This window comes from Cyanistes caeruleus, chromosome Z, assembly GCF_971803275.1.
Source record: "Cyanistes caeruleus chromosome Z, bCyaCae1.hap1.1, whole genome shotgun sequence".
Classification (NCBI taxonomy): domain Eukaryota; kingdom Metazoa; phylum Chordata; class Aves; order Passeriformes; family Paridae; genus Cyanistes; species Cyanistes caeruleus.
The window spans coordinates 5226584-5252362 of record NC_141732.1 but is presented as its reverse complement, the minus strand read 5'-3'; the positions used below and the strand labels follow the sequence as shown (position 1 = coordinate 5252362).

General features: G+C 51.4%; 2 protein-coding genes across 2 annotated transcripts; both read left to right on the top strand.

Annotated features, from left to right (window-relative positions):
• Nucleotides 1–3265: 3265 nt before the first annotated feature.
• Nucleotides 3266–9158, top strand: LOC147648008 (serine/threonine-protein kinase PAK 3-like). The gene is made up of 11 exons (XM_086868258.1): nt 3266–3520; nt 4447–4484; nt 4927–5122; nt 5386–5449; nt 6078–6126; nt 6440–6552; nt 6813–6930; nt 7685–7784; nt 8072–8268; nt 8364–8501; nt 8759–9158. Exons 1-11 carry the CDS (start codon nt 3442–3444, stop codon nt 8858–8860), a joined length of 1194 nt encoding a protein of 397 aa, XP_086724384.1. The 5' UTR covers nt 3266–3441; the 3' UTR covers nt 8861–9158.
• Nucleotides 9159–17197: 8039 nt separating this feature from the next.
• On the top strand, nt 17198–23089 carry LOC111940929 (serine/threonine-protein kinase PAK 3-like). Its single transcript, XM_086868434.1, has 11 exons — nt 17198–17447; nt 18374–18411; nt 18854–19049; nt 19313–19376; nt 20005–20053; nt 20367–20479; nt 20740–20857; nt 21612–21711; nt 21999–22195; nt 22291–22428; nt 22686–23089. Exons 1-11 carry the CDS (start codon nt 17369–17371, stop codon nt 22785–22787), a joined length of 1194 nt encoding a protein of 397 aa, XP_086724560.1. The 5' UTR covers nt 17198–17368; the 3' UTR covers nt 22788–23089.
• Nucleotides 23090–25779: the final 2690 nt, after the last annotated feature.

Here is a 25779-nt window from a genome sequence, read left to right as displayed (position 1 = left end):
CTCCTGTAAACCTCTGGGGCACCAAAGCGCTCTACTCAAGGGGGTCTGGGGCCCTGCACATGCTTTTCCGTGCTGAGGTGTCCTTCTTCCTTCCCTCAGCGCTACAGCCCTACAGCTGCTTGATGTGAGCTGCCTGGGTATGGGAAAACAAATGGGGGACGCAGCAGAGAGCACACTTGAGCTTCTGTTCTGGCCTTGCAGAGCTACAGCCCATGGCATAGGCACCCGTGGATGGGAAGGGAAGAGCTGGGCAAAGAACAGCATGTTCTCTATCAAGGCACAAGCTTTCAAAGTATCAAGGTGTTTAAAACCATGTGGTTTTGGAACACAAATGATTCTGTGAGTGGTGGGAAATTTGTTGCTTCGGGCTCTCACTACTTAGGGCTCTGTCGTGCTTTTAAACCAATAACTAAGAAAATTACTTATTTCTTGCTGTGAGATATGGATTAGAACAAGAGCAAAACAGGCATAAAACTTAAAAGGGAAAAAAAAAAGGTTTATTGACAAACTACAATAATAAGAACACCAGAATAAACTTCCAGAAAAACCTTTTCATCCCCTATCTACCCACTATTCCCTTGTTCACATGATAACAGAGACAAAAAACTTGGAAATTTGGTGGTTAAAACAGTCCCAATTCTTGCTACAGTCTTTTTACCAGCCTTTGTAGGGAAACAGAAGTTTCTTCCTGTTAATTTATGGAGTTTCTCACAAGAAAACTATTTTTGTTATAGTTTTCCATTGCCCTAATGTCAGCTGCCCACAGCTGCTGTTATCAGAGCCCACTCCTCCCATTTTCACATCACTCTGAGGTGTGTATGGGCCATGAGTCTAGGGATGGCATTTTAAGGATGTTATTCAAAGGCAAAAAAGACTTCTTCATCTGTTTCTGTGAGCTTCACTAGAAAACAGTTTTCTCATTGCCTCTCAAGGCTTCAAATCTCCCAGCACTTCACTATACCATAATTACTCTACTTTTTACTCAAATTTACACTTTGAACACTTTATTCCTCCCTAGATACTGTATCATGAATTAAAGGAGTTCTTTTCAGGACTTCATTGTCCACCTCCATAGTTTTAACAGAAAGATATTTCAGCTTAGTTAAAGCATCTGCTTAATTCTCTACCTCTTCTGAAGCTTCTTTTCTTTCTTGTCACTGGTAGTTTATAAAGTCTCTTTTCATGTTGATCACTCTCTCTCTCTCTCTCTGGATAAAAAGATTAATCCGCAAGTCTCATCTGGGTAATAAGAGTTAAAATCTTGCCCAGGCTTTTGTAGGTGGTTTAGTGATCTCTGCCGAACAGGAGCTGGAGCCGTCTGCGATGGAAGGTTCTTCATAGCTGCTCTGGAGAGTGTGGTCGCTGTCTCTGCTTGCTGCAGGTCCAGAGCCTCTCTCCTTATTCACTCGGCAGTTTCTAGTGAATTTAGTTACAGCAAAACCTGCAGCCGAGCCAGAGATGGGCCCAGCCCGGCCCGACCAGAGCCCGGGGAAAACCTTCCACAGGCCCCATCTCCCGGCCGTGAGGCACAGCAGAACGGGCCCAGTCCCCCGCCGGCCGCATGGCCTGGGCAAGGAACGGGAAGCCGGGAGCTCTGCCACCCTTCACAGCCAGGAAAACAAAGAGAACCAAGGGAGTTCTGGTTTTACACTTTAAGGTAGGGTTCACAAGTTGATCCCACTTTTCAATGGCCTAAACTGCTGTCAATTCTCAGCAATGACCGATAATTGGTCAGGAGAAAAGACTCCAGGCAGTTCCCAGCAACTCCAACTCCCTTAAAGGTAAAGTAACTCCATGACAGGCTCTCACTGCTTGGGGCTGCAATGGGACATCATCTGAACCTTGAAATCAAGAGATGACTTCAAGGACTTCATGAAACCACTTCAACCTCTTTTCTGCTTGCACTTCCAATCAACCTTGGACTTCTTCTTGCTTGGCCTCGCATTTCTTTTGGCCAAAGCTTCCTGCTTAGGCTACTTTTTGCTGCCCTCCTTTAGAGTCCCGTCTCTCGGTCAGCGCAGCACCTAGAAACTGGGGCCAAAGAGATGCTTTCAAATGGAGGATCCATTTCTTCTGGCGAACTACTGCAGATTTGCAGCACTAGAATTGCAGGGTAGAGCCGAGCCATTCAGCAATTGCTGAAAGTTTCAAATGCCCCCCTCAGCATGCCAAGTGTGAAGAGCCCAGTGGAAAGCTCCTCCAAGACACTGTGCTGCCCATGTGTCTGGGCAAACATCTGTGAGGGTGGGGATTTGGACCGTTCAAAAGGGGCCTTCTTTGGGCTCCACATCTGCGTGGCATTGCAGAGCGGTGGCTGCTACCCGAGCTCCAACACAACAAAACTGAGGCAGCCCGAGAATCAGCAGACAGCTCCTCTGGGTGTTCTCTGGCCTTCATTTGCCAGAGAAACGGCACGAGGGACGAGAGGAGCTTGGTGTCAGGAGATAAGCCAACACCTCCCTGCCACAAAGGGAGCTCAGGCTCCCAGCACAGTCACAGCAAAGGTCAGCAGGCACCTTCGTGCTCAAGAAGCAGCTGCCCACTGCAATACTGCTGGAAATTCATTTGCTTTACTTCTTTTGTCCCCCACGTGTCATGGAAGAAGTTCGGTGTCGATGTTGGACACAGAATGATTCCCACAAACACAGCTCAATGGGTGATAGAAAAAGAGACATTTATTCTGTGTTTCAGTATTTACAGATCCTCGACAATGACCAGGGCTTGGATAGTTAGGTTACTGCCTTCCCAACCACACTGGTCATGAGAAATATCTATTAAAAGACATATCATTAATGGAATGGATGAACATCTATGTTTATAGTTACTATCCTCAGAAAGTGGCTAAAAACTGTGAAAACAAGATCAGAGGGTTTAATTCTCAGAGCAAAAGTTCGGCTTTTGAGAAGCAACTAAGAGGCCAGCCGGAAGAAGCACACTTGCTCTTCGTCATAGCCTTGGGGCCCAGAAGTGGGGTTTGCTTTGCTTTCTTGACATCCTTCTTCCTTCCCAGGCCTCTCCTTGGGCTAGGGAGCTGCAGGATGGCTGCATTTGCTGAGCTGCCCCAGCAAGCCTGGAGCACTGCGGCACGCCCTGTAAGGATTTCTTTGGCTGCTTTATGACTGAGGGCAATTTCCCAGGCTCCTCTTTTGCCTCGGCTGGACACAAGATTGGGTTGCCGGGCACAACGACAGCAGCAAAGCCAGAGCAGCTGCTATTGTGAGGTCAAGGGAGCGCTGCCACGTCACAGTGCAGTCAGCGCGGCGTTGTCCCGGTGCGCGCAAGGCCCCGTTGTTCCAGGGCAGCTCTTGCGCTCGCTGCCTCGCTGCAGGAGGACCCTTGTGAGCAAGGAGTTCTCAGCAGACGGGCTGCACCCCGAGAGGAGTCTTGCTATTTCCCTTGGGTGCCATTGCGCATTGTGCAAACCCACACAGCACTGCTAAAATGATCGAGCAAGTCTGTGCCGTGGTTTGCAGTGTTTTCTCCGTGGCATATTCTGGCTACTTCCTGGCTCACCTGACAGGTAAGGAAAGCTCACTCCTGGAGGGAACATCTCCTTGCCTTGTGCTTCACTCTGCTCCTTATGCCCATGGAGGGAGCCAGTATAGCTGGCAACAAAATTGCCATGAAGATGCCAGCTTTCCTTTGCTAAAGCTCCTGCCAGGGGCATCAGCTGCAAAGGGGGTGTCTGTACTCGCTGCAGGGCGGAGAGTATTTGCATTGGAACCTGCTGCAGCCGTGCTCTCTCCACGGGAGAGCGCGTGGCAGCGCAGTCTGTCATTTCCTCAGCTTGCTGCTTCAAGCTGCAAATTGCAGACTCGAAGGAGAGATGCTCAGTAGGACCTGTAAAAACTCCGGGATTCTCTCCAGGGCTGAGGGAAAGCGTCTTTTGCTCCAACTCCTGCCGTGAGAAGCCTTGGCTGTGTGGCTTGAGCCTTTCTGGTGTGCCAAAGAGAGCGATTGCCTTGGCCACTAAGCGCAAACTCCAAAGCCAGTTAGGCTTTGCTGCTGAAGCCGGGAGCTGTTCCCGGGCTGCTCGAGCAGAGGGCTGCCACAGCTGAGGGGCCCTTTGGGGCCGCTTGGCTGAGCTAGTGTCTTCAGCCAATGCATGGGAATCCCTGCATGCAATTGATGTGAAAAGCTGCTTGTGCTTCTGGGCAGAACAGAAGCTCTGGCTGTTAATGAACAACTGGCATTTCCATGCCTCTCTTTCTATTTCTCCCCTGGCAAAAGACATCCAAATGTAGACAGAGCATAGTACGGTGTCCTTGTCCTTCGCTTGCTTGCTTGCTTGCTTGCTTGCTGTGGGACAGAGCTCTTGGTCCCCTCAGATGGGAGGGATGTTGGGGAAGGGAAATGCTCTCTGTTGGGACTGACTTGTCTGGTGGGAGTCGCCAGCACAGGCGCTTCTCTGAGGGCCTCTGCTTCCTTTCCCCTTGCTGGCTGCAGGTCACTTCACCCGTGGATGGAGACAAGCGTGTCCTTTGGTGAGTGAGTGGCAAAGGAGCCTCTGACCTTGCTGGCGTGTAAGAATTGTGCAGCAAGCTGTGAGCTTGGCCTGTTGCACTGGAGTGGAGAGCGGCAGGCGGGGAGGCTGAAGGAAAGCCCAGCTGCCTGTTGGCATCAGCGGGAGCAAAGGCAGCACTGGCTCTTTCCTAATTTTCCCATTAAGAGCCTTTCAAGAGAGGAAAGCCAAGTGTGGCAGCCCAAAAGGTGTCTTGCTGACTGTAGCCGGGGTGCAAGATGAAATGCATGGCAAGATGGAGGAGCACCCAATTCAGCCATCTCCATAGGCTTTGGATGGCTCAGAATGCCATTTGTATCAAAGTCTAGGATTTCCCCTTAGTCCAGGTGCTTGGGCAGCTGAAGAGCAAGCAGCTCCTGAAGGATTGGCTGCTGCCAGTGTGTCTCACTGCTGTCTGTCTGCAGGGCTCAAGGGCAGGGTCGGCACCTCCTCTGGCTCCCTCTCTTGTGGAGGAAGAGGCTGAAGAGGAGCAAGAGCACATCAAGCCCCCAGCTGCTGTCCCTCCACGGCCCCAAAAGGCTCCCGCAGCTGCCGGCACTGGGTCCGGCAGCCCCGCCCAGCCGGCCGAGACGAGAGAGGAGCAGAGGCTGATGAGACTGAGTACGTCTGCTGCATTTCTGGCGGGTTAGAGTAGAATGCTGCTGTTCTTTCAGGCAGATGGGATTGGCTTGCCTCTGCCTGAGCTGCCTTCTGCGGCAAAGACACAGGCAGCGATTGTTTCTGCTTGAGCACAAGGCTGGCACTTAGCCAGTGGCTCGGCCCCAGGGAGCTCTCAAGCTGCCGACTGGCAGTGGGGGCTGCATTTTGGATGGTCTGGGAAGCGGCGTCTCTGCAGTGCGCCTTGCACTGCTTCTGTCTTTCAGGGAGCGTTGTGAGCCCGGGTGAGCCAAGGAGCAAATACACGGCCCTTGAAGAACTTGGACGAGGGTAAGCGTGACAAGGTCTGCTCCTTGTACAACAGCGTGGGCCAGGGCTTTCGCTGCTGCCATATCCAGCGCCAAGTCCAAACACGGTCCAGCGCTGGCTTTTCCTCCTGCCACCTCTCACGACTGCTGAGTCAAGAGCAAGCAGATGGCATCATCCAAGACAACCTGGTGCTGGCAGTGTCTTGCTTGTGGCAAGGAGCAGGAGCTGGAGGATCTGCTGGCCCTGCAAGCTTGATGGGCCAGCAGAGCACCTTGCCAAACAAGAGCTGCCAGATAATAGTTCTCAAAGACAGTGTTTCCAAAGTCTGTCTTGTCCACTTTATACACCCACACACACACACAGACACACAGGCTTAAGAGCCCCACTTTCTTGTGCGTTTGCTTCGGAAGCAAGTGCGTGTGTGCCTTGGAGATTTGCAGCAGCTCTTGGTCTTCATGTTAGACCCGAGTGTTCTCTTGGACACCCTGAAGGTCCCAGGGCGGCTGGGCTGATGTGCTCTTGGCTGAAGAGACACTGCAGCCAGGCTCTTTGGAAAGAGTGCAGCAGGCAGCGTGGGGAGATCCCCTGCCTAGGCTGGCTTTCAATGCCAGGGACTAAAGGGCTTTTTCTGCTGCCCTTTTCTTTCTAGGGGCTTTGGAGCTGTTTATAGAGCCCTGGACGCCAGCACAGGCAAACAGGTAAAGGGTCAGCAGCCCCGGCGAATTGTGCAGCTCCGGAGTGCTTCCCCCGCTGCTGGAAACCGTGGCTGGAGCTTTGGCCGGCCGCTCCGTCTCTGCAGCAGAGGCTGCTCGTCAGAAGCACAGACTGGGCTCAGTGTGCAGAATGCTGCATTTGGGACGGGCTTTGGTGCTTGTCTTAAGCTCTGCTGTCTAGTAACAAGGCAGTTTGGTAGAGCTCGGCTGCGTCGTTGCACAAGCACTCGCTCCGTGTTCCTTGTGATCTGCTGCAAGGAGCAACTGGTCAAGTGAGCTGTCCTCTATTTCCTTTTAGGTGGCCATCAAGAAAATGATGTTGGAAGAGGAGGATTGCGAGGAGCTGGCTGTCAATGAAATCGTGGCCATGAGGGACAACAGGAATCCCAATATTGTCATCTACTTAGACAGGTTGGGCTGTTGGCATGTCAGCGTTCCTTCAGATAGTGCAAGGCAGAAATGAGCAAGCCCTTTGGTCAGGGGCACAAAGCAGAGCTGCTTGTGCTTTCTCTAGTCGTGTCCAGCACATGGGAGAAGGTTGCCCTTGGTGTGCAAGAATCTCTTCCGGCACATGTAGCTTGGAGAGCAGTGGCAAAAGCCTGGCTCAGGCCCTCGGGTGACTGAGCTGTGCCCGTTGCTCTCTCTCCATGCCGTGCTTTTTCTTCTTGCAGCTACCTGGTCAACGAGGAACTCTGGCTGGCGATGGAGTTCATGGACGGCGGCACGCTGTTCGATGTGCTCAGGGCAGTGTACCTGGAGGAAGGACAGATAGGCGCTGTCTGTCGGGAGGTGAGGGATGGCGCCTGTGCCGGCCCTGGCCTGCACAGGATGGTCCTTGTCAGCCGGTGGGGAAGAAGAGCAGAGGTTTCTTGCTCACACCTTTGTTTTGGTGCTGCTGTCACGACACCAGGAGAAGAGCGAGCATCTGAAGGGAACTGCCTGCCGTTGTCCCCGCACTTGTCCAGGCTCTCTTCTCACTCTCTTACGTGGCGTCTGTCCTCTGACGCTCGTGCTCGCTCACTCACTTGCTTTCACTTGTTTCCTCTTGGCACCTCTGCCTCTCTGCGTTTGCCTGGAGCGTGTCTGTCTGTCCTGAGCCCCTTGCTGCTCCAAGGCAGCGTGCTGCTGGATGAATTTCTAAAGGGATTAGAAGGGATGTGCTGAGCTTCAAAGGACAGCACTGCAGCCCAGATGGCACTGGATTCTGCAACAGGTCTATCGTGCTGCTTCCTCCTCTGCTGCCGCAGCTCTGCCAATAAAATCTTTGCCATGCCACTGGTCCAGTCAAAGATACAGCCAAAAGTCCCGTGCTTCCTACCAAAGGCAGGAGGGGCTCTTGGAAGCTCAGATGCCTTTGCTTCAGAAAACAGAAAACACTTGTAAGAGTGCTGAAGCAGCAAACTCTTCCTCTTGCTGACAGCATGATGCTGTGCTCACAAATTCCCTGAGAAAGCTGTCAATCTCCTCCAGCCCTTTCCTTTCTTGTGGCATGAAATCTGGTGGCCTGAACTTTTTCCCTTTGCCTCCCTCCTTTCTCTCTCAGTGCCTGCAAGGTCTGCATTTCCTTCATTCCCGCCGAGTCATCCACAGAGACATCAAGAGCAGCAACGTTCTTATGGGCACCGACGGATCGGTCAAATTGGGTGGGTATGGCCGGTCAGGCGCAGCGTAGCCAGCATGTGCTGTGGGGCTGCTTTTGGGGTGACTGCCAGTCGCCCAGAAGCGCTGCTTGGCCAGCAGGGGCATGCTGAGGGCAGTTCTCAAGTGAAGTTTCTCATTTCCCGGGCTGCAGACGTGTGGAAGCAGAGCACCACAGCTTTTCCAGCCCGGAAAAAGATCGAGCATGGCCTTGTCAGGCTTGGAATGGGCAATGCTTGTGGCTGGTTTGCCAGCGGTCGCTGTCTTTGACAGGCTTTGTCTTTCTCCTCAGCTGACTTTGGTCTCTGTGCTCGGCTCAGCCCTGAGTGCAGCAGCTGCCACTCCAGCGTCGGCACTCCCAGCTGGATGGCACCAGAAGTGGTGAGAGGAGAAGCCTACGGCCCCAAAGTGGACATCTGGTCCCTGGGCATCACGGGGCTGGAGATGGTGGAAGGGGAAGCTCCTTACCAGAGGGAGCCCAAGTTCAGGGTAAGCTGCAGCTTCCCAAGGGGGCTGTGTGTGGAGAGAGCTGTTGTGCGTAGGAAAGGAGCAGCTTGAGCTTTGTCCCCTTGCCTTTCTCGTAGGTTTTTGAACTGATCGAAAGGAACGGGCCCCCAAAACTGCAAAAGCCCAGGCACCACTCGGCTCTCCTGCGCGACTTTCTGCGCTGCTGCCTGCAGGCGGACCAAGACAGGCGCTGGTCTGCCCAGGAGCTCCTGCAGGTAAGCAAAAGGGAAGCGGCAAGAAGCCCTGGGAGCTGAGGACAGCCGCAGGAAGGGATGAAGGGGACTGTGGGCCACGTGGGCCTGGCTGAGCCAGGTGAGCGGCGCAGGAAGGCGCAGGGGCAGAGGCTGCTCTGGCTCCTCTTGCTGTGTCTTGCTGCTAGCCCAGGAATCGTGCTCGAGTGCCAGAGGCTGAAGAGAAATCTATCATCTTGGAAAGTAAGGCTCCCTTTCCTGTTTGTTTTCTCTCTGGGCAGCATCCATTTGTGACCTCAGGCCAGCCTGCCTCCAGCCTGGCTGCTCTGATCCTCTCAGCCAAGCAAGCGCAGGAAGACCGGAGAGGAGAGGCTTGCGCCTGAGGAAGCCTTTGTGCCGCGCCAGCCACAAGGAGTTCAAAGGGGATGGATGGTGTTTGGACAGAGAGTCAGCCATCCATTCAGTTTTTTAAGGAGGTGTTCATTTGTTTGGAAGTTTTTGTTGCATGGAATTTGTCCATTTAGCTGTTTTTAGTTCATACCTCCGTTTTTCGTTTTTTTTTTTCTCAAATGCTTAGTTTATAATTTAGGGAAAATAGGGAGCAACTTCTTAGAGCTATAGATTTTAGAAAATGGAGATAGTGGAAGATTGTTTTCCTTGGAATAAATTGTTATTAACAGAGGTATCTCTGAGCTTTCTTTTCTGGAAATGGATGTATTTTCCTAGTTGTATATAAGCTGCGAGAGGAAAAGCTGTTATGCCATGGGACTGGGTCATACCTGTGTCACAAGCAGTCCGCATGAAGAGGTCACTTGGAGTACAGAATGATGAAGATGTAGAATTAGAGGATACTTTGTTTCATACATTTATTTCAACCGGCCTGGCAAGAAAACTCTCAAATATGCAGAGTGTTGGGTGGCTCCCTTCCCTTCCATGGTGTAGTAGCTGAGCTGGACAGTCCCTGTCAGCGGCCCAAAGAATAGGCTGAGGTGAACAGGTTTGCGAACCTGAACTGGGGAATGCCCATGGGCTGGTGAGAGACACTCCCAGGTAATGTACATCAGGTAATGAAGTCACATTCAGGACAACACCAGGAGGCAGATGTGCAGTCCTTCTTGGTGGCCTCTGGTTCTGAAGATGTGAGGGTGATCTGCACGAATTACGATTTTGTTCCCACTCTCTTCTCAATATGTCACCAGTGGCATATAATGGCATTCTCCTAGTGACATCTGGCCCTTCCTCCCTGCTCCTCATTTCCTCCCTTTTCACCCCACACACACTCCAGGGACCCTCTGGGCCAACCTCATGCCCTACAGGTGTGGGCTGCCGCCAAGGCCTACAGCATGGTTCCCACTCTGCTGCATGCTTGGCCTCTTCCCACATCTTGGCCCAGCTGCTGTTGCCGCCTGTTGGATAGCACACAACGTGCCACACCTATCAGTGACCAGTTGGACGGAGGAGCTCATCAAACAGGTCCCCACTACCCACAGCTCACCCCCCAGCACTTTCCCCACCAAGCTCTCACTCCATTTGGACTCTGTGTGCTCAGACACCCACAGCCAGGGGCTGCTTATGGACTGGATGCTCCTTGAGTGGTGCCCATATGCCCAATTGCCACACCTCCCCACTCCTCTTACCTCTAAGGCTGTCTCCGCCTTCTAAACACAATTTGGCTTAGTCTAATGGCTTCTTCTGCTTCACTTCATGGAAGCAGGATATGCTTTTGATTGTCTTTATTCTAGAACTAATAAAAATAAGTTGAAGTATTCCAATATTTTGCCATTTAAAATTTGAAGCGACTGAAAAAAGTAGAGAAGCTTTCCGTGCAGCTTTGAAGTGAATCTGCAAGTCTCTTTCCTCTTCACACAGTAGAAGTGTATCTGTTGATTTGCCTTGGCTGTCATCTTTTAAGTTTCATCACTGTCATGGGTGACTTTACCTTTAAGATAGCTCTGGGAGCTATGGAAGTTGAAGCTGCTGGTGGCTGATGGAAGTCTTTTCTCCTGACCAATTATCAGTCATTTCTAAGAATTGACAGCAGTTTTGGCCATTGAAAAGTGAGATCAACTTTTGAACACCACCTGAAGATTTAAAGCCAGAGCTCTCTAGTTCTCTTTGGGTTTCTGGCTTCTGACAAGGTAACGAGGCTCTGTCTCGGCCTCCTCCCCCCGTCCAGGCCGGACAAGGCCGCAGAGGGTGGGGGGGGGAGAAACAGAGCCGGCCAGCCTGGCTTAGTTTTCAGTTTCTGCTGCTGAACTGAAACCTCACACCATGAACACTCGCAGCTTTTCCAAGACTTTAATTCTTTTACTACCTGGATAAAACGTACAGATTACTCCTTTTTGAGAGAGAGAGAGAGAGAGAGAGAGAGAGAGAGAGAGAGAGAGAGAGAGAATCAACATGAAGAAGACAATGAAGAAAAGAGTTAAGTTTTAGATGGGGAAGAGAGAATAAGGAGATGCTTTGTAAGCTGAAATATTTTTCTGTTAAAGTTATGGAGATGGACAATAGTGTTTTGAAAAGACTCCTTTAATTCATGACAGACTATATTGGGAGGAATGGAGTGTTCAAAGTGTGGATTTTGAGCAAAAGGGAGAGTAATTGTAATACAGTGAGGTGCTGGAACAGAGTGAAGTGAAGATTTGAGGCCTTGAGGGCAATGAGAAAACTGTTTTCCAGAGAAGCTCACCGAGACAGATGAAGAGAACTTTTGCCTTTGAATAACTCATCCTTAAAAAATGACATCCCTAGACTCACTGACCCATACACACCTCAGAGTGATGTGAAATGGGAAGAGTGAACTGGTGGCAGGATTTCCGTGCAGCTGGCATCAGAAAAAATGGAAAACTATAACAGAAAAATAGTTTTCTTGTGAGAAACTCCACAGATTAGCAGAAGAAGACTTCTGTTTTTCTACAAAGGCTGATGAAAAGACTCTAGCAGGAATTGGGACTGTTTTAAACACCAAAGTTCCAAAGTTGTTTGTCTCTATGTTGTCATGTGAACAAGGGAATGGTGGGTAGTGGGGGATAAAAGGGTTTTCTGGAGGTTTATTCTGGTGTTCTTATTCTTGTAGTTTTGTTAATAAACTTCCTTTATTCCTTTTAAGTTTTGAGCCTGTTTTGCTCTTGTTCTAATCCATATCTCACAGCAAGAAGTAAGTAACGCCAGCAGGAACGAGGTCAGTGTACCAAGTCAGCACAGCCAGCACACCTGCAAACAATCACTTGGCAAACATCCACCTCAAGCAGGCCAGAGCCCCTGTACCGAGTCCCTGGTGATATTCAGGGTCTTTCCTTGCGGCAGTCGTGAGACAAATGGGAGAATCTTCGGACCGTCTCTTACACAGGGCTGCGGGCGATGGCTTCCCTGTGGGGTGTGGTGGCTTCCCCAAGAACAAATGGGTGGAAGCAAGGGCAAATGTTGGCCCCCTGGCTGCTGTTCCTGCCTGCTGGGGTAGCAGAAGAATGGCTCTGGGACCCCCATGGGACCCTCTGTCCTGGGCATGCTGGGCCTGGCAGGACCTCTGGGACACTTGGGGTGGCTGTGGGACCCCCACAACCAGGATCCTGTCTTTTCCTATTTGTCTCCTGAACTTTGCAGCACCCACAGGTTTGGGACACTTGATTCCTGAGGGGAGCTTGAGCTCAGTAGGACTCCCAGAACTATGGCAACCCCCGGTTTGGGGGTCAGGCCACGGGGGACACAGGACATCAGGACACTCGGGAGCATTAACCTCCTGTCATGGAGTTACTTTACCTTTAAGGAAGTTGGAGTTGCTGGGAACTGCCTGGAGTCTTTGCTCCTGACCAATTATCGGTCATTGCTGAGAACTGACAGCAGTTTAGGCCATTGAAAAGTGAGATCAACTTGTGAACCCTACCTTAAAGTGTAAAACCAGAACTCTCTTGGTTCTCTTTGTTTTCCTGGCTGTGAAGGGTGGCAGAGCTCCAGGCCTCCCGTTCCCTGCCCAGGCCATGCGGTTGGGCGGGGACGGGAGCCGGGCCTGCTCTGTCTCCCGGCCGGGAGATGGGGAGGGCCTGGGGAAGGCTTTCCCCAAGCCCGGGCTGGGCCCATCTCTGGCTCGGCTGCAGGTTTTGCTGTAACTAAATTCACTAGAAACTGCCCAGTGAAGAAGGAGAGAGGCTCTGGACCTGCAGCAAGCAGAGACAGCCACCACACTCTGCAGAGCAGCTATGAAGAACCTTCCATCGCAGACGGCTCCAGCTCCTGTTCGGCAGAGATCACCGTACCATCTACAAAAGCCTGGGCAAGATTTTAACTCTTTTATTACTCAGATGAGACTTGCGGATTAATCTTTTTATCCAGAGAGAGAGAGAGAGAGAGATCAACATGAAAAGAGACTTTATAAACTACCAGTGACAGGAAAGAAAAGAAGCTTCAGAAGAGGTAGAGAATTAAGCAGATGCTTTAATTAAGCTGAAATATCTCTCTGTTAAAACTATGGAGATGGACAATGAAGTCCTGAAAAGAACTCCTTTAATTCATGATACAGTATCTAGGGAGGAATAAAGTGTTCAAAGTGTAAATTTTGAGTAAAAAGTAGAGTAATTATGGTATAGTGAAGTGCTGAGAGATTTGAAGCCTTGAGAGGCAATGAGAAAACTGTTTTTTCGTGAAGCTCACAGAAACAGATGAAGAAGACTTTTTTTGCCTTTGAATAACTTATCCTTAAAAATGCTATCCCTAGGCTCATGGCTCATACACACTTCAGAGTGATGTGAAAATGGGAGGAGTGGGCTCTAATAATAGCAGCTCTGGGCAGCTGACATTAGGGCAATGGAAAACTATAACAAAAATAGTTTTCTTGTGAGAAACTCCATAAATTAACAGGAAGAAACTTCTGTTTCTCTCCAGAGACTGGTGAAAAGACTGTAGCAAGAATTGGGACTGTTTTAACCATCAAAGTTCCAAAGTTTTTGTCTCTGTTATCATGTGAACAAAAAAATAGTGGGTAGATAGAAGATGAAAAGGTTTTTCTGGAAGTTCATTGTGGTGTTCTTATTATTGTAGTTTGTCAATAATTTTTTTTTTTTTTTTCCTTTTAAGTTTTATGCCTGTTTTGCTCTTCTTCTAATCCATATCTCACAGCAAGAAATAAGTAATTTTCTTAGTTTAAAACTACGACACCTCCCCAAATTCTGAGTCCCTCCTGTAGTGATTACACCCCCTCTCCATGGGATCCCCATGGTAATGACACCCCTTGTGAGTGGGGTGGGCTCATCAGGACCGCCAGGCCATCAACACCTCACCCCTCTGCCTTCGGATCCCCAAAATCATGTTATCCCTCCTTGTAGGGGATAGTGAGGCAGGCTGGAAACACAGAGGGAATAAACACCAGGGATTCAATGTAAAAAGTGCAAAGAAATCAAGTGTCCATACGCACAAGTGGCAATGAACTGATTTGGGTTAAGTTTAAGACAGAAATCAGAGTTTTCAGCTGGTAAACAGAGCAGACCCTTCACAAGCGCCTCGAAGGAAAAGTAACTCGACCAAGATTTCCGCCTGAGTTTCTTATGACTGGATGTGTCTCTCAGCACCTTGGCCTGGTTTTCAGGGTGGTGTTAGAGCATAAGTTTACTGCCCTGCAGGTGACACATGAGGGCCATCAGGGGTCACCGAGTGTCCCCTCCAGTCACAGCCCTGCGGGGGACACAACACGTGTGGAGACAACGCTCACCACGCCCCCTTCCCCTTGACTCGCCCCATGTGACTCTGCCCCTTTCCACGCCCTACCCGCCTCCTCGGCTTTGGCTCCGCCCCCAAGGTGCACATCTCTCATTGGCCGCTGGCGTCCCCTTGCGCCCACCACAACCTCTATTGGCTGGCAGCTAGGGATGGATGGTGTTTAGGCAGAGAGTCAGCCATCCGCTGCTCTTTATGAGGAGCTGAGCCACGCTCAGCTAAGGTTTTGTCCTTTTCTTACCTTAGCTGCTTTTAGTGAGGACGCTAGAGCATAGCAAGCTTCAATAATGTTTAGATAAGAGTAGAGTTTTGTTGTTGTAGGGAAGCTCAGGAGTAGCCTTTTAGGAGAAAAGAGAGAATTGTCATAGTAAGAATGAAGCTATCAAAGCAAAAGCTGGGACTCAGTAGAAGCGGAGCATGCACGTGCTACGAGCTGTCAGCCTGAACAGGCCACCCAGAGGAGAGAATGATGAAGGTGAAGATGATGAAGTAGCCAGAAGAGGCTCTGTTTCTGCCCTGGATTTCAGCAAGACTGGCAATAAAAACCCAAAAGCCTCCAGAGCTCTGCCAGCTTCCTTTCCTTGCCACACCGCACCTAAGGCAGAGAGTGCCTTCGGAGCTGTGCGTTCCGGCCGAGCTGTGGCCTTCGTGGCTCTGCGCTGCTTGCCAGCGGCCCAAGGCTCTCCCCCTCACACTGGGGCCCTGCCCCAGCCCAGCCCACCTGCCCTGTAGAGATGTTGTCCCCCGTGACCTGGTGTCCCCCAGGGCCAGCTGCAGCTGATGGCGGGGCAGCAGGAGGGAGCAGTCCCTGCTTGTCCCCAGCTCCAGGCCATCGCTTGGCATGGGAGAGGAAAGGAGGGCTGCAATGGCACTAAGGCTTCCTAAGGCTTCCCTCCTGTAAACCTCTGGGGCACCAAAGCGCTCTACTCAAGGGGGTCTGGGGCCCTGCACATGCTTTTCCGTGCTGAGGTGTCCTTCTTCCTTCCCTCAGCCCTACAGCCCTTCAGCCCTACAGCTGCTTGATGTGAGCTGCCTGGGTATGGGAAAACAAATGGGGGACGCAACAGAGAGCACACTTGAGCTTCTGTTCTGGCCTTGCAGAGCTACAGCCCATGGCATAGGCACCCGTTGATGAGAAGGGAAGAGCTGGGCAAAGAACAGCATGTTCTCTATCAAGGCACAAGCTTTCAAAGTATCAATGTGTTTAAAACCATGTGGTTTTGGAACACAAATGATTCTGTAAGGGATGGGAAATTTGTTGCTTGGGGTTCTCACTACTTAGGGCTCTCACTGCTTGGGGCTGCAATGGGACATCATCTGAACCTTGAAATCAAGAGATGACTTCAGTGACTTCAAGCACTTCAAGAAACCACTTCAACCTCTTTTCTGCTTGCACTTCCAATCAACCTCGGACTTCTTTTTGCTCGGCCTTGCATTTCCTTTAGCCAAAGCTTCCTGCTTAAGCTACTTTTAGCTGCCCTCCTTTAGAGTCCCGTCTCTCGGTCAGTGCAGCACCTAGAAACTGGGGCCAAAGAGATGCTTTCAAATGGAGGATCCGTTTCTTCTGGCGAACTACTGCAGATTTGCAGCACTAGAATTGCAGGGTAGAGCCGAGCCATTCAGCAATTGCTGAAAGTTTCAAATGCCACCCTCAGCATGCCAAGTGTGAAGAGCCCAGTGGAAAGCTCCTCCAAGACACTGTGCTGCCCCCCAGCAGCAGGGCATGTGTCTGGGCTGAGTCAGCAGGAAAGTAAGCTAAGCCTCGTATCATCATTCCACCGGGAACAGAGTTGATTTCCAGAGACTTGCATTGCATTCCCTTTTTCCCCCTCTCCCAGCCAGTCCATGCAGCTGCACCCTGCGTTTAACTCGGGCCTTTGCCAGAGAAGGGAACGACGGCATCTCCTTTGCTTTGGGCTGTGGCCATCCAAATGTCTGCAAGGAATCTTGCAGGGAGCATGGAGCCTGGGCAAACATCTGTGAGGGTGGGGATTTGGACCGTTCAAAAGGGGCCTTCTTTGGGCTCCACATCTGCGTGGCATTGCAGAGCGGTGGCTGCTACCCGAGCTCCAACACAACAAAACTGAGGCAGCCCGAGAATCAGCAGACAGCTCCTCTGGGTGTTCTCTGCCCTTCATTTGCCAGAGAAATGGCACGAGGGAGGAGAGGAGCTTGGTGTCAGGAGATAAGCCAACACCTCCCTGCCACAAAGGGAGCTCGGGCTCCCAGCGCAGTCACAGCAAAGGTCAGCAGGCACCTACATGCTCAAGAAGCAGCTGCGCACTGCAATACTGCTGGAAATTCATTTGCTTTGCTTCTTTTGTCCCCCACGTGTCATGGAAGAAGTTCGGTGTCGCTGTTGGACACAGAATGATTCCCACAAACACAGCTCAATGTGTGATAGAAAAAGAGAGAGATTTATTCCGTTGTTTCAGTATTTAGTGATCCTCGACAACGACCAGGGCTTGGATAGGTAGGTTACTGCCTTCCCAACCACACTGGTCGTGAGAAATATCTATTACAAGGCATACCTTTAATGGAATGGATGAACATCTATGTTTATAGATAATATCCTCAGAAAGTGGGTAAAAACTATGAAAACAAGATCAGAGGGTTTAATTCTCAGAGCAAAAGTTCGGCTTTTGAGAAGCAACTAAGAGGCCAGCCGGAAGAAGCACACTTGCTCTTCGTCATAGCCTTGGGGCCCAGAAGTGGGGTTTGCTTTGCTTTCTTGACATCCTTCTTCCTTCCCAGGCCTCTCCTTGGGCTAGGGAGCTGCAGGATGGCTGCATTTGCTGAGCTGCCCCAGCAAGCCTGGAGCACTGCAGCACGCCCTGTAAGGATTTCTTTGGCTGCTTTATGACTGAGGGCAATTTCCCAGGCTCCTCTTTTGCCTCGGCTGGACACAAGATTGGGTTGCTGGGCACAACGACGGCAGCAAAGCCAGAGCTGCTGCTATTGTGAGGTCAAGGGAGCGCTGCCACGTCACAGTGCCGTCAGCGCGGCGTTGTCCCGGTGCGCGCAAGGCCCCGTTGTTCCAGGGCAGCTCTTGCGCTCGCTGGCTCGCTGCAGGAGGACCCTTGTGAGCAAGGAGTTCTCAGCAGACGGGCTGCACCCCGAGAGGAGTCTTGCTATTTCCCTTGGGTGCCATTGCGCATTGTGCAAACCCGCACAGCACTGCTAAAATGATCGAGCAAGTCTGTGCCGTGGTTTGCAGTGTTTTCTCCGTGGCATATTCTGGCTACTTCCTGGCTCACCTGACAGGTAAGGAAAGCTCACTCCTGGGGGGAACATCTCCTTGCCTTGTGCTTCACTCTGCTCATTATGCCCATGGAGGGAGCCAGTATAGCTGGCAACAAAATTGCCATGAAGATGCCAGCTTTCCTTTGCTAAAGCTCCTGCCAGGGGCATCAGCTGCAAAGGGGGTGTCTGTACTCGCTGCAGGGTGGAGAGTATTTGCATTGGAACCTGCTGCGGCCGTGCTCTCTCCACGGGAGAGCGCGTGGCAGCGCAGTCTATCATTTCCTCAGCTTGCTGCTTCAAGCTGCAAATTGCAGACTCGAAGGAGAGATGCTCAGTAGGACCTGTAAAAACTCCGGGATTCTCTCCAGGGCTGAGGGAAATCGTCGTTTGCTCCAGCTCCTGCCGTGAGAAGCCTTGGCTGTGTGGCTTGAGCCTTTCTGGTGTGCCAAAGAGAGCGATTGCCTTGGCCACCAAGCGCAAACTCCAAAGCCAGTTAGGCTTTGCTGCTGAAGCCGGGAGCTGTTCCCGGGCTGCTCGAGCAGAGGGCTGCCACAGCTGAGGGGCCCTTTGGGGCCGCTTGGCTGAGCTAGTGTCTTCAGCCAATGCATGGGAATCCCTGCATGCAACTGATGTGAAAAGCTGCTTGTGCTTCTGGGCAGAACAGAAGCTCTGGCTGTTAATGAACAACTGGCATTTCCATGCCTCTCTTTCTATTTCTCCCCTGACAAAAGACATCCAAATGTAGACAGAGCATAGTACGGTGTCCTTGTCCTTCGCTTGCTTGCTTGCTTGCTTGCTTGCTGTGGGACAGAGCTCTTGGTCCCCTCAGATGGGAGGGATGTTGGGGAAGGGAAATGCTCTCTGTTGGGACTGACTTGTCTGGTGGGAGTCGCCAGCACAGGCGCTTCTCTGAGGGCCTCTGCTTCCTTTCCCCTTGCTGGCTGCAGGTCACTTCACCCGTGGATGGAGACAAGCGTGTCCTTTGGTGAGTGAGTGGCAAAGGAGCCTCTGACCTTGCTGGCGTGTAAGAATTGTGCAGCAAGCTGTGAGCTTGGCCTGTTGCACTGGAGTGGAGAGCGGCAGGCGGGGAGGCTGAAGGAAAGCCCAGCTGCCTGTTGGCATCAGCGGGAGCAAAGGCAGCACTGGCTCTTTCCTAGTTTTCCCTTTAAGAGCCTTCCAAGAGAGGAAAGCCAAGTGTGGCAGCCCAAAAGGTGTCTTGCTGATTGTAGCCGGGGTGCAAGATGAAATGCATGGCAAGATGGAGGAGCACCCAATTCAGCCATCTCCATAGGCTTTGGATGGCTCAGAATGCCATTTGTATCAAAGTCTAGGATTTCCCCTTAGTCCAGGTGCTTGGGCAGCTGAAGAGCAAGCAGCTCCTGAAGGATTGGCTGCTGCCAGTGTGTCTCACTGCTGTCTGTCTGCAGGGCTCAAGGGCAGGGTCGGCACCTCCTCTGGCTCCCTCTCTTGTGGAGGAAGAGGCTGAAGAGGAGCAAGAGCACATCAAGCCCCCAGCTGCTGTCCCTCCACGGCCCCAAAAGGCTCCCGCAGCTGCCGGCACTGGGTCCGGCAGCCCCGCCCAGCCGGCCGAGACGAGAGAGGAGCAGAGGCTGATGAGACTGAGTACGTCTGCTGCATTTCTGGCGGGTTAGAGTAGAATGCTGCTGTTCTTTCAGGCAGATGGGATTGGCTTGCCTCTGCCTGAGCTGCCTTCTGCGGCAAAGACACAGGCAGCGATTGTTTCTGCTTGAGCACAAGGCTGGCACTTAGCCAGTGGCTCGGCCCCAGGGAGCTCTCAAGCTGCCGACTGGCAGTGGGGGCTGCATTTTGGATGGTCTGGGAAGCGGCGTCTCTGCAGTGCGCCTTGCACTGCTTCTGTCTTTCAGGGAGCGTTGTGAGCCCGGGTGAGCCAAGGAGCAAATACACGGCCCTTGAAGAACTTGGACGAGGGTAAGCGTGACAAGGTCTGCTCCTTGTACAACAGCGTGGGCCAGGGCTTTCACTGCTGCCATATCCAGCGCCAAGTCCAAACACGGTCCAGCGCTGGCTTTTCCTCCTGCCACCTCTCACGACTGCCGAGTCAAGAGCAAGCAGATGGCATCATCCAAGACAACTTGGTGCTGGCAGTGTCTTGCTTGTGGCAAGGAGCAGGAGCTGGAGGATCTGCTGGCCCTGCAAGCTTGATGGGCCAGCAGAGCACCTTGCCAAACAAGAGCTGCCAGATAATAGTTCTCAAAGACAGTGTTTCCAAAGTCTGTCTTGTCCACTTTATACACGCACACACACACACAGACACACAGCCTTAAGAGCCCCACTTTCTTGTGCGTTTGCTTTGGAAGCAAGTGCGTGTGTGCCTTGGAGATTTGCAGCAGCTCTTGGTCTTCATGTTAGACCCGAGTGTTCTCTTGGACACCCTGAAGGTCCCAGGGCGGCTGGGCTGATGTGCTCTTGGCTGAAGAGACACTGCAGCCAGGCTCTTTGGAAAGAGTGCAGCAGGCAGCGTGGGGAGATCCCCTGCCTAGACTGGCTTTCAATGCCAGGGACTAAAGGGCTTTTTCTGCTGCCCTTTTCTTTCTAGGGGCTTTGGAGCTGTTTATAGAGCCCTGGACGCCAGCACAGGCAAACAGGTAAAGGGTCAGCAGCCCCGGCGGATTGTGCAGCTCCGGAGTGCTTCCCCCGCTGCTGGCAACCGTGGCTGGAGCCTTGGCCGGCCGCTCCGTCTCTGCAGCAGAGGCTGCTCATCAGAAGCACAGACTGGGCTCAGTGTGCAGAATGCTGCATTTGGGACGGGCTTTGGTGCTTGTCTTAAGCTCTGCTGTCTAGAAACAAAGCAGTTTGGCAGAGCTTGGCTGCGTCGTTGCACAAGCACTCACTCCGTGTTCCTTGTGATCTGCTGCAAGGAGCAACTGGTCAAGTGAGCTGTCCTCTATGTCCTTTTAGGTGGCCATCAAGAAAATGATGTTGGAAGAGGAGGATTGCGAGGAGCTGGCTGTCAATGAAATCGTGGCCATGAGGGACAACAGGAATCCCAATATTGTCATCTACTTAGACAGGTTGGGCTGTTGGCATGTCAGCGTTCCTTCAGATAGTGCAAGGCAGAAATGAGCAAGCCCTTTGGTCAGGGGCACAAAGCAGAGCTGCTTGTGCTTTCTCTAGTCGTGTCCAGCACATGGGAGAAGGTTGCCCTTGGTGTGCAAGAATCTCTTCTGGCACATGTAGCTTGGAGAGCAGTGGCAAAAGCCTGGCTCAGGCCCTCGGGTGACTGAGCTGTGCCCGTTGCTCTCTCTCCATGCCGTGCTTTTTCTTCTTGCAGCTACCTGGTCAACGAGGAACTCTGGCTGGCGATGGAGTTCATGGACGGCGGCACGCTGTTCGATGTGCTCAGGGCAGTGTACCTGGAGGAAGGACAGATAGGCGCTGTCTGTCGGGAGGTGAGGGATGGCGCCTGTGCCGGCCCTGGCCTGCACAGGATGGTCCTTGTCAGCCGGTGGGGAAGAAGAGCAGACGTTTCTTGCTCACACCTTTGTTTTGGTGCTGCTGTCACGACACCAGGAGAAGAGCGAGCATCTGAAGGGAACTGCCTGCCGTTGTCCCCGCACTTGTCCAGGCTCTCTTCTCACTCTCTTATGTGGCGTCTGTCCTCTGACACTCGTGCTCGCTCACTCGCTTGCTTTCACTTGTTTCCTCTTGGCACCTCTGCCTCTCTGCGTTTGCCTGGAGCGTGTCTGTCTCTCCTGAGCCCCTTGCTGCTCCAAGGCAGCGTGCTGCTGGCTGAATTTCTAAAGGGATTAGAAGGGATGTGCTGAGCTTCAAAGGATAGCACTGCAGCCCCGATGGCACTGGATTCTGCAACAGGTCTATCGTGCTGCTTCCTCCTCTGCTGCCGCAGCTCTGCCAATAAAATCTTTGCCATGCCACTGGTCCAGTCAAAGATACAGCCAAAAGTCCCGTGCTTCCTACCAAAGGCAGGAGGGGCTCTTGGAAGCTCAGATGCCTTTGCTTCAGAAGACAGAAAACACTTGTAAGAGTGCTGAAGCAGCAAACTCTTCCTCTTGCTGACAGCATGATGCTGTGCTCACAAATTCCCTGAGAAAGCTGTCAATCTCCTCCAGCCCTTTCCTTTCTTGTGGCATGAAATCGGGTGGCCTGAACTTTTTCCCTTTGCCTCCCTCCTTTCTCTCTCAGTGCCTGCAAGGTCTGCATTTCCTTCATTCCCGCCGAGTCATCCACAGAGACATCAAGAGCAGCAACGTTCTTATGGGCACCGACGGATCGGTCAAATTGGGTGGGTATGGCCGGTCAGGCGCAGCGTAGCCAGCATGTGCTGTGGGGCTGCTTTTGGGGTGACTGCCAGTCACCCAGAAGCGCTGCTTGGCCAGCAGGGGCATGCTGAGGGCAGTTCTCAAGTGAAGTTTCTCATTTCCCGGGCTGCAGACGTGCGGAAGCAGAGCACCGCAGCTTTTCCAGCCCGGAAAAAGATCGAGCATGGCCTTGTCAGGCTTGGAATGGGCAATGCTTGTGGCTGGTTTGCCAGCGGTCGCTGTCTTTGACAGGCTTTGTCTTTCTCCTCAGCTGACTTTGGTCTCTGTGCTCGGCTCAGCCCTGAGTGCAGCAGCTGCCACTCCAGCGTCGGCACTCCCAGCTGGATGGCACCAGAAGTGGTGAGAGGAGAAGCCTACGGCCCCAAAGTGGACATCTGGTCCCTGGGCATCACGGGGCTGGAGATGGTGGAAGGGGAAGCTCCTTACCAGAGGGAGCCCAAGTTCAGGGTAAGCTGCAGCTTCCCAAGGGGGCTGTGTGTGGAGAGAGCTGTTGTGCGTAGGAAAGGAGCAGCTTGAGCTTTGTCCCCTTGCCTTTCTCGTAGGTTTTTGAACTGATCGAAAGGAACGGGCCCCCAAAACTGCAAAAGCCCAGGCACCACTCGGCTCTCCTGCGCGACTTTCTGCGCTGCTGCCTGCAGGCGGACCAAGACAGGCGCTGGTCTGCCCAGGAGCTCCTGCAGGTAAGCAAAAGGGAAGCGGCAAGAAGCCCTGGGAGCTGAGGACAGCCGCAGGAAGGGATGAAGGGGACTGTGGGCCACGTGGGCCTGGCTGAGCCAGGTGAGCGGCGCAGGAAGGCGCAGGGGCAGAGGCTGCTCTGGCTCCTCTTGCTGTGTCTTGCTGCTAGCCCAGGAATGGTGCTCGAGTGCCAGAGGCTGAAGAGAAATCTGTCATCTTGGAAAGTAAGGCTCCCTTTCCTGTTTGTTTTCTCTCTGGGCAGCATCCGTTTGTGACCTCAGGCCAGCCTGCCTCCAGCCTGGCTGCTCTGATCCTCTCAGCCAAGCAAGCGCAGGAAGACCGGAGAGGAGAGGCTTGCGCCTGAGGAAGCCTTTGTGCCGCGCCAGCCACAAGGAGTTCAAAGGGGATGGATGGTGTTTGGACAGAGAGTCAGCCATCCATTCAGTTTTTTAAGGAGGTGTTCATTTGTTTGGAAGTTTTTGTTGCATGGAATTTGTCCATTTAGCTGTTTTTAGTTCATACCTCCGTTTTTCGTTTTTTTTTTTCTCAAATGCTTAGTTTATAATTTAGGGAAAATAGGGAGCAACTTCTTAGAGCTATAGATTTTAGAAAATGGAGATAGTGGAAGATTGTTTTCCTTGGAATAAATTGTTATTAACAGAGGTATCTCTGAGCTTTCTTTTCTGGAAATGGATGTATTTTCCTAGTTGTATATAAGCTGTGAGAGGAAAAGCTGTTATGCCATGGAACTGGGTCATACCTGTGTCACAAGCAGTGAGGATGAAGAGGTCACTTGGAGTACAGAATGATGAAGATGTAGAATTAGAGGATACTTTGTTTCATACATTTATTTCAACCGGCCTGGCAAGAAAACTCTCAAATATGCAGAGTGTTGGGTGGCTCCCTTCCCTTCCATGGTGTAGTAGCTGAGCTGGACAGTCCCTGTCAGAGGCCCAAAGAATAGGCTGAGGTGAACAGGTTTGCGAACCTGAACTGGGGAATGCCCATGGGCTGGTGAGAGACACTCCCAGGTAATGTACATCAGGTAATGAAGTCACATTCAGGACAACACCAGGAGGCAGATGTGCAGTCCTTCTTGGTGGCCTCTGGTTCTGAAGATGTGAGGGTGATCTGCACGAATTACGATTTTGTTCCCACTCTCTTCTCAATATGTCACCAGTGGCATATAATGGCATTCTCCTAGTGACATCTGGCCCTTCCTCCCTGCTCCTCATTTCCTCCCTTTTCACCCCACACACACTCCAGGGACCCTCTGGGCCAACCTCATGCCCTACAGGTGTGGGCTGCCGCCAAGGCCTACAGCATGGTTCCCACTCTGCTGCATGCTTGGCCTCTTTCCACACCTTGGCCCAGCTGCTGTTGCCGCCTGTTGGATAGCACACAACGTGTCACAACTATCAGCGACCAGTTGGACAGAGGAGCTCATCAAACAGGTCCCCACTACCCACAGCTCACCCCCCAGCACTTTCCCCACCAAGCTCTCACTCCATTTGGACTCTGTGTGCTCAGACACCCACAGCCAGGGGCTGCTTATGGACTGGATGCTCCTTGAGTGGTGCCCACATGCCCAATTGCCACACCTCTCCACTCCTCTTACCTCTAAGGCTGTCTCCGCCTTCTAAACACAATTTGGCTTAGTCTAATGGCTTCTTCTGCTTCACTTCATGGAAGCAGCATATGCTTTTGATTGTCTTTATTCTAGAACTAATAAAAATAAGTTGAAGTATTCCAATATTTTGCCATTTAAAATTTGAAGCAACTGAAAAAAGTAGAGAAGCTTTCCGTGCAGCTTTGAAGTGAATCTGCAAGTCTCTTTCCTCTTCACACAGTAGCAGTGTATCTGTTGATTTGCCTTGGCTGTCATCTTTTAAGTTTCATCACTGTCATGGGTGACTTTACCTTTAAGATAGCTCTGGGAGCTATGGAAGTTGAAGCTGCTGGTGGCTGATGGAAGTCTTTTCTCCTGACCAATTATCAGTCATTTCTAAGAATTGACAGCAGTTTTGGCCATTGAAAAGTGAGATCAACTTTTGAACACCACCTGAAGATTTAAAGCCAGAGCTCTCTAGTTCTCTTTGGGTTTCTGGCTTCTGACAAGGTAACGAGGCTCTGTCTCGGCCTCCTCCCCCCGTCCAGGCCGGACAAGGCCGCAGAGGGCGGGGGGGGGAGAAACAGAGCCGGCCAGCCTGGCTTAGTTTTCAGTTTCTGCTGCTGAACTGAAACCTCACACCATGAACACTCGCAGCTTTTCCAAGACTTTAATTCTTTTACTACCTGGATAAAACGTACAGATTACTCCTTTTTTCAAGAGAGAGAGAGAGAGAGAATCAACATGAAGAAGACAATGAAGAAAAGAGTTAAGTTTTAGATGGGGAAGAGAGAATAAGGAGATGCTTTGTAAGCTGAAATATTTTTCTGTTAAAGTTATGGAGATGGACAATTGTGTTTTGAAAAGACTCCTTTTATTCATGAAAGACTATATTGGGAGGAATGGAGTGTTCAAAGTGTGGATTTTGAGCAAAAGGGAGAGTAATTGTAATACAGTGAGGTGCTGGAACAGAGTGAAGTGAAGATTTGAGGCCTTGAGGGCAATGAGAAAACTGTTTTCCAGAGAAGCTCACCGAGACAGATGAAGAGAACTTTTGCCTTTGAATAACTCATCCTTAAAAAATGACATCCCTAGACTCACTGACCCATACACACCTCAGAGTGATGTGAAATGGGAAGAGTGAACTGGTGGCAGGATTTCCGTGCAGCTGGCATCAGAAAAAATGGAAAACTATAACAGAAAAATAGTTTTCTTGTGAGAAACTCCACAGATTAGCAGAAGAAGACTTCTGTTTTTCTACAAAGGCTGATGAAAAGACTCTAGCAGGAATTGGGACTGTTTTAAACACCAAAGTTCCAAAGTTGTTTGTCTCTATGTTGTCATGTGAACAAGGGAATGGTGGGTAGTGGGGGATAAAAGGGTTTTCTGGAGGTTTATTCTGGTGTTCTTATTCTTGTAGTTTTGTTAATAAACTTCCTTTATTCCTTTTAAGTTTTGAGCCTGTTTTGCTCTTGTTCTAATCCATATCTCACAGCAAGAAGTAAGTAACGCCAGCAGGAATGAGGTCAGTGTACCAAGTCAGCACAGCCAGCACACCTGCAAACAATCACTTGGCAAACATCCACCTCAAGCAGGCCAGAGCCCCTGTACCGAGTCCCTGGTGATATTCAGGGTCTTTCCTTGCGGCAGTCGTGAGACAAATGGGAGAATCTTCGGACCGTCTCTTACACAGGGCTGCGGGCGATGGCTTCCCTGTGGGGTGTGGTGGCTTCCCCAAGAACAAATG